The sequence below is a fragment of the Calliphora vicina genome, chromosome 4 (genome assembly GCF_958450345.1).
Source record: "Calliphora vicina chromosome 4, idCalVici1.1, whole genome shotgun sequence".
Taxonomy (NCBI): Eukaryota; Metazoa; Arthropoda; class Insecta; order Diptera; family Calliphoridae; genus Calliphora; species Calliphora vicina.
In genome coordinates, this window is record NC_088783.1 from 116,983,646 (window position 1) to 116,996,649 (window position 13,004).

Sequence of the window (13,004 nt, forward strand, 5' to 3'; positions counted from 1 at the left end):
ATAAAAAGAGAGAGAGGGGCATTTGATGCATTGATGCTTTATAGAATACAAATAAATATATTGAAAAAATCATAAAAGACTTACCAGTATCTTGAGAATTTTGATTCGAATTTTGTTCTGAATTCCAGCCGGGCGGTGCTGTAGGATCTGTAACCATAGATAATTGATCTAGGAAAACAATCATGCGTTCTTTGTTTTTCAATATAAAAGGATTAACCACCTCCATGTATTGTTCCTAAAAAAAGAAAAAAAATAATTTTAAGTAACCATTTCTCAATTTGTTCCTAAAAACAACATAACTACAAATTATTTAAAAACTCAAAATTTCGGTTACATTTTACACGAGTAACCGCTTATATTTTTATGAATTAAATATTTTTTAAATGAAAACAGTAGAGAAAATTAATTAAACTGTGTTCTTAACAATAATTCCCTACTTTTTTCTAAGATTTTCCATCAATTTCAAAAAAGTAACCACTTTTAAAATTAATGGTTACTTTTTAAAAACTATAAAATTTTGTTCACATTTACTAAACAATTATAAATTGTTTAAGAAATTTTAATTTTACAAAAATTTTGCACGAGTAACCGCTTGTATTTCTCTGAATTTGAAATAATTTACAAGAAATTTATAAAGAAAACGCCATAAATTTCTTTATTAATAACAATTCCTTACTTTTTTCTAAAATTTTCCATCAATTTCAGAAAAGTAACCACTTTTAAAATGTATGGTTACTTTTCAAAAACTAAGTAATTACTAGGTAATTTTGTTCACAATTACAACGCAATTAAAAATTATTTATGAAATTAAAATTTTGAATACATTTCAAACGAGTAACCGTTTGATTTTCTTGGAATTTAACGTTATTTACAGAAATTTTTAAAGCAAATGCAAAAAATTTCTTAATTAATAACAATTCCTTACTTTTTTCAAAAAAATTCAGTCAATTACAAAAAAGTAACCACTTTTAAAATTATCGGTTACTTTTCAAAAATTATGTAATTACTATGTAATTTTGTTCACAATAAAAAATTAATTAAAAATTATTTAAGAAATTTAAATTTTGGGTAAAATTTACACGAGTAACCATTAGATTTTCTTGGAATTTAATGTTATTTACATGATATTTTTAAAGCAAATGTAATAAATTTCTTTATTAATAACAATTCCTTACTTTTTTCTAAAAATTTCAGCCAATTATAGAAAAGTAACCACTTTTAAAATTTATGGTTACTTTTCAAAAACAAAGTAATTACTAGGTAATTTTGTTCACAATAAAATAATAATTCAAAATTATTAAAGAAACTAAAATGTTGGGTAAAATTTACACGAGTAACCGTTTGATTTTCTTGGAATTTAATATTATTTACTTGAAATTTTTAAAGCAAATGTAATAAATTTCTTTATTAATAACAATTCCTTACTTTTTTCTAAAAATTTCAGTCAATTACAGAAAAGTAACCACTTTTAAAATGTATGGTTACTTTTCAGAAACTAAGTAATTACTAGCTAATTTTATTCACAATAAAAAATGAATTTAAAATAATTTAAGAAATTAAAATTTTGGGTAAAATTTACACGAGTAACCATTTGATTTTCTTGGAATTAAATAATGTTTATATGAAATCTTTAAAGCAAATGTAATAAATTTCTTTATTAAAAACATTTCCTACTTTTTTCTAAAAATTTCAGTCAATTACAGAAAAGTAACCACTTTTAAAATGTATGGTTACTTTTCAAAAACTAAGTAATTACTAGGTAATTTTGTTCACAATAAAAAATTAATTAAAAATTATTTAAGAAATTAAAATTTTGGGTAAAATTTACACGAGTAACCGTTTGATTTTCTTGGAATTTAATAATGTTTATATGAAATCTTTAAAGCAAATGGAATAAATTTCTTTATTAATAACAATTCCTTGCGTTTTTCCAAAAAATTCAGTCAATTTCAGAAAAGTAACCACTTTTAAAATTCATGGTTACTTTTCAAAAACTAAGTAATTACTAGGTAATTTTGTTCACAATAAAAAATGAATTAAAAATAAATTAAAAAAATAAAATTTTGGGTAAAATTTACACGAGTAACCGTTTGATTTTCTAGGAATTTAATGTTATTTACATGAAATTTTTAAAGCAAATGTAATAAATTTCTTTATTAATAACAATTCCTTACTTTTTTCAAAAAATTTCAGTCAATTACAAAAAAGTAACCGCTTTTAAAATTAATGGTTACTTTTCAAAAATTATGTAATTACGAGTTAATTTTGTTTGCAATTAAAAACTAATTAAAAATTAATTAAAAAAATAAAATTTTGGATACATTTTAAACGAGTAACCGTTTGTATTTATATGAATATGATGTTATTTTTCATATATTTTTAAAGAATCTGTAATAAATTTAATTTTTAATTACAAAGCCATGATTTTTTTCAGAATTTTCGTGCAATTACAAAAAAGTAACCACTTTCCACATTAATCGTTACTTTTCAAAAACTATGCAGTTTCATTCCTGATTGCGAAATATATAAAAACGATCTTACAAAAATAAATTTAAAGCACTTTTTACTGTTATTTTGATTAAATTTATAAAGATTTTTAAATTTTAAATATTTTAAAAAATTCCCTTACCTTTCCTCCAAACTCTATAAGATTCGCCAAATTCTGCAAACATTTGGCCACCATTATCAATGATCGCGTGGCCGCTGTTGGCGGTGTTTCACTAACCAGACCAAATTGTCGCGGATTCAACAAAGACGGACACAACAAACGCAAGAATATAAAACCAGACACCACGCGTGTTCTAACCAAACGTTCCGTAGGCCACTTAGCCACCACGGCCTTTTGCAAACAATTGCAAATGAATCTGACCGAACGGGGACAGGCTTCGGGCGAGGTGAATATCGAGTGTGTGACAAGATCTAGAATTTGTAAAAGGAACTCAGCATTGGAGCAGGCATCGTCGTTGACATCCATTTTGGTGGGATTCAATTCAGCCGACTGTTTGCTGTCCATAATGCGTTGTATGGTCTCGGAAACGGCTGCCTGCAGGAAACCAGTACACTCGGTGCGCATATACAAATCCATAAGAGTGGTTGCCAAACTGGCGCCCCTAAACAATGTAGTAGTTTCGTTTTCTCGTGCTATCTCCGCCTGACAGAGAACACGTATCAATTCGGTTTCACGTTTTTCATGGCGGAAAACTTTAAGCAGGGCCGTGGCCAAGGGCACACGATCATTATGACACAGTTCGGCTAAAGCTTTGACGGCATAGAGCTCGGATTCCAGTAAGAGTTGTTGCAGAGGACTGTATTCTTCGCAAGGCATTATGAGATCATCCAAATAACGCATTCTTAAACGTAAAGAGCCCCATTCACCCATGGGTGTCATGCCGGTTAATTGATACCACTCTTCGGTTTCTTGGCCATTCTTTAAGCTGGCCAAGTCAATGGTTAGTTCGGCCACCTCACTGTCCTTGCCACGTTTACCGCGCGATATTAATGTAATGGTTAGGGAGACCACATCTGGTGGTACATCACTAAAAAAAAACAAGAAATTTTTTATAAATTTTTTAGATTCTTTTTAGATGTTTTTTGATTAATACTCACTCCAGCACAAATTCTTCTTCCCAAACTGGATCAGGTGCTATTTTGACTTTTGTTTTGCCCACTTTTACCTGGTTCAAGGAAATACTACAGTAGGGATGTGGCACTAATTTAAATGGCAGTCTATGAGCTTCTAATATATGTAAATTTAGGCAACGCAGTTCTCTAAGACGTGGTACTTTCTTCTGGGCCTTACTCAGCTGAGAGATACATTGAGCCTTTAAGGCATTTATCCACTCAACATAACTCTCTTGACTAGGAGCACACAAATATGTAACGGTGGCCAAGCAGGGTAAAGCCCGCTCCACTATCTGAAAACAGTATGGCCTTTCCCACAGGGAATCGTGACATTGATAGAGATAAGCACAGGATAGATCAATAAGACCCTTGGGTTTAGTCTTTTTGGGATTGTCATAGAAGCAGAGGTGTGTTTCGGAACCCTCGCTGATTAGAGCGAAATATAGTTGTTTCCATTTGGCGGTTTTATCCGATTTCTTATTCAAATGACCATGATGTTTGATGCCTTTGATTTTCTTCAAACCAATTTGATCACGACACTCACGCAAAGTGGCATAAATCTTTTCGGCTGCCTTTTCGACCACATACTGTTGATTGAATTCCGGCTGGGTGCCATTCACCACGGGATGACTCAAACAATGGCCCTCCACAATTTGCTCTTTGCGATAGCGATTAATGACGGCATCCAAGCACTCGAAAGTGCGGCCACCCATGAGATAGCGTACACCCTTCTTTTCAATGCGAAAACGTTGGATTTGATTGTTGATATGGAAGAAAAGGGAATAGTCTCCCGGGGAGTTATCACTGGGACGTACTAGAAAACTGCCAGGACCAGCTATATTTATTAAAACAAACAAGAGAACAGAAATTATTTGAATTTAAATTTAAATTAAAATTTTATTGTTAAAAACTCACCCTTAACCAACATATCGACGGCCTCATTTTTCGTGCAATTCGGATGGAACCAAGGAAAAACTGTATTGGGATCTATGGCTGGATCTAGATCATCTACCAATTCCCTAAATATCATGCCCTGTTCACCGGTACGATGGGCGGTCACCCACAGCCAGCCATCGCCCATGTCATTGTGCACAAAGAATATGTCGCCCTTTTGAAAACTCAATTCATCGGTATCGGGCATTTTGGTATACGGCAGTATGGCCACCACACGTTTCTTGTCATTGACCGGCTCTGGAGGTGGCACCGGGAACACCAAACGTTCTCGTTTCAAGAGATCACTGCAGGAAGTATAGTAGCCCACCAAATCGCTAAGCGATATAAATTGCCGGCCACCAATATAGAAGTCACCACAAACGGCAGTAATACTGGTGAGAGAAGAGAAGATAAAAAGAAAAATTAAATGTCTGCAAATGTTTATACAGGAATGGCTTACTCACCGGAAATGATTGATGCCTGTGCGGCCCAAATAGCTGAGAACATAAGAACCGGGTTTGCGATCACTTTCTCGAACTGGAAAATAGAAAAAACAGAAATATGATTTAGGATTTCATAGAGAAATTTTGTTAGAAAAGTACAAAAATACTTTTTTCAAAAAGTACTTTTTCAAATAAGTACCAAAAGTGACCATAAATCTAAAATTGTACCAAATCCTAAATAAACAAATTATTTTTGTATCAAATGTTCTTAAAAACCATTTTTTTCAAAAAGTACTTTTTCAAATAAGTACCAAAAGTGACCATAAATCTAAAATTGTACCAAATCCTAATTAAACAAATTATTTTTGTATCAATTGTTCTTAAAAACCATATTTTTCAAAAGCTAAATAAACAAAAAGTACTTTTTGCACAAAGTACCAAAAACGCCAAAAAAATTAACAACTTAAAACGATATTTTTCTATGTACACAAAAATTGCCATAAAACTACTAAATCCTTAATAAACCGATAATTTTTGTGCCAAAACACTTCTTTCAAAAAGTACTTTTTTCCACAAAGTATCAAAAATGTCTACAAAAGTTTCGAATCTTAAAAAATTTCCATAAAACAACTAAATACTAAAAAATTTAAATGTTCTTTGTACCAAATCTGCCAAAAAAAAAACTTCAGAAAAGTACTTTTTCACAAAGTACCAAAAATGTGTATCGAATCTTAAAAAATTTCCATAAAACTACTAAATACTAAACAATTTAAATTTTCTTTGTACCAAATGTACTTTGTACTTTTTTTCACAAAGTCTATAAAAAAGCTAAATCTTAAAAAATATTCCTAACTTGGTACCAAGTTAACCTAAAACCATTTTTTTCAAAAAAGTACTTTTTAGACTTTTTTAATTTTTAACAGTTATTTCTAAATCATGTCCACTATACAAGCTTAATATTGTAAAATTAGTTGCTCTCTTAATAGAATATTATTTATTTTAATAAATTAAAGAATTAATTTGAAAAAAAATCTTGATTTTTCCAAGTAAAATACATTAAATATATAAAATATTAATAATTTTGAGGTTTTGCGGTCTGCCGCTAACATTGCATTTAACGTTGTTTTCATTTAAAGTCAGAGAGAGTCCCTGCAACAACTCTACAAAATTTGGTGGGTTGTTGTTGTTAGTGTTGCCTTGTTTACAATTAGTAATGGCGGCCTCAATGTTGCCATATTTGCAAGTTTTTCATCATTTTGACGATTTTTAAAGCTTAAAAGGATCTACTTAAGTTATTTGACAAAATTTCTATATTAAACTGCTTAAGCTAATAAAAAATACCTAAAATTAATACTAAATCCTATTTTTTTTAACTTTAAAATCTTAAAGCTCAAAAGTAAAGAAATTAATTACATAAAATGTTTGTCTTAAAAAAATAAATAAAAAAAAAACTTACCCAAATAACTTCCCAATTTGCTGCTGCCACGTAAACGTGATTCAGCCGAATAGCGATCAAGTCTTCCATGATACCATTCACTCTCTGGTGGCGCTATAATGGCAGGTCGTTCGCCTATATAATGTGAATTTCCAGGAAACCAAACGAAAATTTTCACACAAACATTATAAATCGCAGGAAAACGCCAAGCATGATGATGAAATTTTTCAATGTAAAATAAAAATCCACAAAACAGCACAAAGTAGAGAAGGGAAGCAATTATTATGGTGGTAAAAATCATTGTCATATTAAAAACTATAAATTAATAATATAAGTACACAATATACAATAAATTTTTGTTGTAGTTGTTTGTTATTATTGTTAATTAAAATTGTTGTAAAGAAAATATTGCAAAAAAAATAATTAAAGAAAAAAGAAACTTGTGGAAAAATTAATTCTTTATGGAGGAAATAGTTGTTGGCTGATTGTTTTGTTTTATATTTCAAAAAAATTCCTTTTAAAGCTTAATTTGTATTGAGTTAAAAGAAAGAGTAAAAAAAAATACTGAACCAAAAAAGAATTTCAATAGTAAGTTGTGTGAACTCTCAATTTGGCAATAGCTGTTGCCACAAATGATTCATTCATAATGTGTATCTTAAGCCAAATTAACCCCTAAAAGGGTAAACATAAAATCAATTTACAAAATTTTGGTTTGAAGTTAAAAATATAAAGGTTAAATGGCTTAAAATTTAAATTTGTAGTTTTTTGGAACAAGTTTTTATACCCTTCACCTTCGTGAGAAGGGTATATATAAGTTTGTCATTCCGTTTGTAATTTCTACATTTTTCATTTCCGACCCTATAAAGTATATATATTCTGGATCCTTATAGATAGCGGAGTCGATTAAGCCATGTCCGTCTGTCTGTCTGTCTGTCTGTCTGTCTGTCTGTCCGTCTGTCTGTCTGTCTGTCTGTTGAAATCAGTTTTCTGAAGACCCCAGATATCTTCGGGATCCAAATCTTCAATAATTCTGTCAGACGTGCTTTCGAGAATTTTGCTATTTAAAATCAGCAAAATCGGTCCACAAATGGCTGAGATATGAGGAAAAAACCAAGACAACCTCGATTTTTGACCTATTTTTTTACCTATATCTGGATTACTAAGACATTAATAGACAATTATTAATAGACAATATGGATATCTAATGATAGATATTTCAAAGACATTTGCAACGACGTATATAAGACCATAGTAAGTTGGACCTACAATGGGTCAAAATCGGGAAAAATAATTTTGAACCCGAATTTTTTTTTTTTTTTTAAAAATTGAAAAAACCAAAAAAAAAATTTTAAAATTTAAAAAAAAAAATTTTTAAAATTTAAAAAAAAAAAATTTTAAAATTAAAAAAAAAAAATTTTAAAATTTAAAAAAAAAAAAATTTTAAATTTAAAAAAAAAAAATTTAAAATAACAATCGAAAATTTTTTTTTTCCAAAAAATTCAAAAAGCAACTGGAAAAAAAATTAAATTTTGTTTACCTAAAAATATTTAAAATTTTTAAGTATAATTTGGTGAAGGGTATATAAGATTCGGCACAGCCGAATATTGCACTCTTACTTGTTTAACTATAGCTTAAACTCCATAGTTAGAGAAACTAAGTTTAATCTTGTCAGTCCTTTAGTTTAAACTAACCCAAAAAAAACTTAATCCCAAATAGACTGAATATTTTTATAGCAACTGTGCCTAAAAATATCTTTTTGCAAAAAGTACTTTTTTCATAAAGTATAAAAAAAAAAAGTACCAAATCATAAAAATGTATTTATTCAATATAAATGATTAAACTATTAATTAAACTTAACTTAAAGATAATCTTTCTTTAATAAAACAGTTAAATATCCTTCAATTTGTATCATTTAAAGATTAAATACCCTTACAAAATAACCTTATCTTCAATACGCAGCTGCTAATCTATGCCATTTATTAAAATTTTTGCAAAAAAAAAAATTGTTACCAAAAAAAAAAGTATCAAGAAAAAAATTATAAAGAAATAAAATCGAAAACTATGCGTAAGTCTCGTGTGTTTAGAAATGTTCAATAAAATAAAACAACAAAATTGTTTTGGGCAACGTAAAGTTTTTTATAAAAAAAAATGAAAGGGAAGTGAAGAACAAATTCTTTTATTAATTATGGTAAACAGCAGAAAACTTTAAAAGGCTTTAAGAATTAATACAAACACCATAATTTTGGCGTTTCTTTGAAATAAAAATACAAAGCTTACAGCTATGGCAGGTGTTTTATGTTTTATTTTAATTCTTTTGTTGTTTGCCGTTTATGAAAGTAGTGAAATTTCAATAATAAATGAAACATATTGGCAATGTTCTCATAAATACAACCATGTTTACAATTTATCAATCAAGAGCAAGAGATTTACCGTTAAAAAAAACAACAACAAAATCGTTTACCTTTAATAAACAAAGCTGCCAGTAGGGTTTATGTAGCGATTTTATTAAAAAAAAATCATGGAAATTATTAAACATTATTACAGAGCTACACTTTCATTTTATTAAAACAAATTTAATTCAACAATTTTAATACGGGAGGGAGGTTTAATAATGAACATGTCACCACTACACCACGATTAAGGTCTATTGTTTTTAATTTGTATGGTTGGTTGCCTTGTTGTTGTTATTGTTGTTTTCTACACCAGCAACTTACAAAAACACACAATTAACCGTTATAAACATGTTTTGTTGATTGAACCAGCAACAATAACTACAACAACAACAAACAAAACACAGGAAATATGTTGAGAGTAAAAGTACTCACTCACTAACTCATTAGTAATTACAAAAACAACAATTGTAATGAAATGAAAGAGGAAGAAAAGGAAATGTTGTACTCACTACAAATGTATTGCATTTTAATAACATAATTGATAATTGCATCAACATTATCGAAATCAACGATCATGCCGCCAATATCATCAGTAATGCTAACACGACGTCCACCGCCGCCGCCGCCATCATTATTACTGTTATTATTTTTATTATTATTATTATTATAATGATGATTAATATTATTATTATTATTACTGCTACGACGACATGATGATGACGATGATGATGTTAAAGATGATGATGTTGAATTTGTTGTTTTAGTATCCATTAAATAGGATAATGTGGAAGACGATGAGACAGTTGAACATTCCGAAGTGTTCGATAACGATTTAAATCGATGTAAAGGCATTTTATTGTAAATTGTTGTAACCAGAACATTTAAATTACAATCCAGAAACACTTTTATTTTCAATAGTTTATGTATTTCAATTAAATAGCCATTTAATTCATTTAGTTAATCAATTAAAAAGCAATTTATGCAATTAATTGTACAAAAAACACTTGTTTTTTAAGGGGTAATTCATTTATTTTTGAATTTTTTATTAAATTATTTTCATAATTTAAAAATTTTTTAATTTTTTTATTAAATTATTTTCATAATTTAAAAAATTTGTTGGTTAATTAATTTTTTTTTTAATTTTTGAATCAAAATTGATCAAGAACTCTTGTTTTTTTAGAGGTAATTAATTTTTTTAAATTGGTTTTATAGGAATTTTTGGTTTTGCAAATTGTTTTCATAAATTCTTGCTTAATTATTTTTTTTTTGAATTTTTAAAAACTTTTTGAATTTAAGGATTTGTTTTTTTATTTTTTCAATTAAATTATTAAATTCTTTTTAAAGGAATTTTTTGGTTTTGCAAATTGTTTTCATAATTTTAAAAATTGTATGTTAATTTAAATTTTTTTTTTAATTGTCAAATATCACAAAAATATATTTTTTTAATTTTTTAAAACTTTTTCACACTTTTTTGAATTTTTTTAAAATTTTTCAATTTTTCATTTTTTTTTTTTTTTGGAATTTTTTAAATTTTTTTTTCTAATTATTTAGAAATCTCTAAATTACTTCAATATATTTTCTTTTTATTACTTTATTTATATCAATTCCTTCAATTTTTTTTTTTAATTTTCTATTCCTTCAACACGTTTTATTTTTATTTATTTTCAAATATTTTTTATATGTATAAAAGATTGAAAAAACCGTGTTTTATTTTTATAACACAACTCACGAGTGTTTTATGTATGCGCGCAATCACAACTTTATTATTAATAAAATAGAAATTATATTTTAAATGCAACAAATAAATAATACAAACGTTATGAATAAAACGATTTAGTTTTGTTTCTCTCTCTCACACACACACACTTGAAAAGAGCGAATATTTATAAACAGAGAACAGAAGAAGTAGGTGATAAAAAAAGAAAGAGAGCGTGTTTATGAATATGGTAAATTGTAAGGGATGCCGGATCGTATGATTTAATATAAAATTTCTGGGGGAAGGCCTCTTATGGGTATTTCCACAGAAAGCTACACATAAACAAATGTTCTTTTATAACATTATACTAAAGAAATTTCTGATTTTGTATAATAGTATGTATCTAAATCATCGTTTTTTGTCAGTTTTACAAGGTCGTTGTAATAAAGTGACCAACAATTTTTAATTCATAATAAAAATACTACAAATTTATATTTTAATTTTCATAGTTGTCACGTTTGGTATCGTAAGTGTATTTTGTTTCGAATTTTTAATATTTTGTTTTTGTTTTTCATATAATTTAGTAGCTTTAACTTAAAAACAAGTTACTAAAAATTATATTTAGATTTTCATAGTTGTCACGTTCGGTATCGTAAGTGTACTTTGTTTCAAATTTTCAATATTTTGTTTTTGTTTTCCATATAATTTTGTAGCTTTAACTTAAAAACAAGTTACTGTGTATAATAATCATACTAAAAATTATATTTAGATTTTCATAGTTGTCACGTTCGGTATCGTAAGGGTATTTTGTTTCGAATTTTTAATATTTTGTTTTTGTTTTCCATATAATTTAGTAGCTTTAACTTAAAAACAAGTTACTAAAAATTATATTTAGAGTTTCATAGTTGTCACGTTCGGTATTGTAAGGGTATTTTGTTTAAAATTTTTTATATTTCGTTTTTATTTTCCATATAAAACTATCACCTGATGCCGAGATTTAAGACAATTAGGCCCTAAAAGCAGCAGTTCCAATTCGCTGATTTTTACATTTTTCTAGAGCCAGCCGAAAACGTATTTACCATGTTCATTGCAAATATATTGGAAACAACTAATCGACAAAACCTATCAAAATTATGCTACCAACAAATGTAAATATTTTTTTTAGATTTCTTACGAATGTCACGTTCGGAACTGTGCAAAATAAAATTGTTTTTTTGCTTTGAGATTTCTTTATTTTTTTTCACTTCAAAGGCATACGAATGTCGTGTCCGTGACCATATAAATCCTTATTCATCCATTAAAAATACAAAAATGAGCAGGAGTTGTTGCAGAAAACACAAACTTAATAGTCATTCTTGAAGATTTGTACACAACTTAAATGAACATTTAAACAATTTACAAAAAACCCGGTAAAATACTATTAAATTTCCAATTTGCATAAATTGTAGAAAATTAATTGTTATTCTTAAAGAATTTTAAACAACTTGAAGAAAAATTTAAAAGAAAATGCTAAAATTTACAATTTTTGATTTAAATTTCACTAAAAAATACAAAAATTTGCATAAATTGTAGAAAATTAATTGTTATTCTTAAATAATTTTAAACAACTTGAAGAAAAATTTAAAAGAAAATGCTAAAATTGTGTAAACATAATTATTTTCTCAGTTTTTTCACAATTTTCTAAACATTTATTTAATTAAAAATACATAAATTTAGGATTAATTCCATTAATTTCCCAGAAAACAGGGAAATTCGTTTTCTACCACACACACAGAAAAACCAGCCATCCGGCAACCTTGTTATCACTATTTACATCGGGTCACTAAAACAACAACAAAAAGTACCGCTATAAAACAACAGAGAGTATTTATAATATAAATACTCTCTGTTGTTTAAAATAAATTTTATATCACAAAGAGAGAGCCTCTTAGAGGGAGAGGCAAGCAGTGGGAGTAAATTTCCTTTAACTTGTAGAAAAAAACTTTGTTTTCAAGACAAAACAAAAAAACAATTACATTTATTACAATAATAATTACAATAACAATGAGACACAAAGATAACAATACAAGAAATGCAAAAGAAAAATAATAAACAAAAAAAAACATTTAATAAAAAATAACATCAAGAAGAAGAAGAAAAAGTCACAAAACAAGATGCATCTTGTGGAAAATATAGAGAAAAAAGCTTAAAAAAAAACTATAAATAATAATAAAAAACAAAACATTAAGCATTTGTAGAAAAATATGTTGATAATAATAGCAATAATCATACATATTGTTACATATGGAAAATAATATTAAACCTTACAAAGTGCAAGCAACTTAAAAACGAAACGGAACGACCATTCGTTCGGTCGGTCGTTCGTTGCACTGTCTGACAGTTAATGGACAACAAAGCTGTAATTAATTGTGGTGGGAATGTAATGATGACGTTAAAATGCTAAATAATTTTGTAGTTCTAAGAAAAACAGATTTCTTTTTAAC

At 27.7% G+C, this 13,004-nt stretch overlaps 1 protein-coding gene across 4 annotated transcripts in view; it reads right to left on the reverse strand.

Moving 5' to 3' along the window:
• Positions 1-13,004, reverse strand: part of vap (RAS p21 protein activator vap) — a 118,697-nt gene that overhangs the window by 90,694 nt on the left and 14,999 nt on the right. For 2 of the 4 annotated variants that reach the window (XM_065508263.1, XM_065508261.1), the window contains exons 1-7: positions 9,335-9,716; positions 6,454-6,567; positions 5,019-5,091; positions 4,537-4,946; positions 3,607-4,456; positions 2,630-3,536; positions 85-235 (exon numbers count right to left, since the gene is read on the reverse strand). In XM_065508263.1, coding sequence (XP_065364335.1) covers positions 85-235; positions 2,630-3,536; positions 3,607-4,456; positions 4,537-4,946; positions 5,019-5,091; positions 6,454-6,567; positions 9,335-9,677 — 2,848 coding nt within the window. In that variant the 5' untranslated portion in view covers positions 9,678-9,716. Of the gene's footprint in view, positions 1-84; positions 236-2,629; positions 3,537-3,606; positions 4,457-4,536; positions 4,947-5,018; positions 5,092-6,453; positions 6,568-9,334; positions 9,717-13,004 lie in introns of those variants that run through there. The other 2 variants (XM_065508264.1, XM_065508262.1) reach the window with 1 other exon arrangement.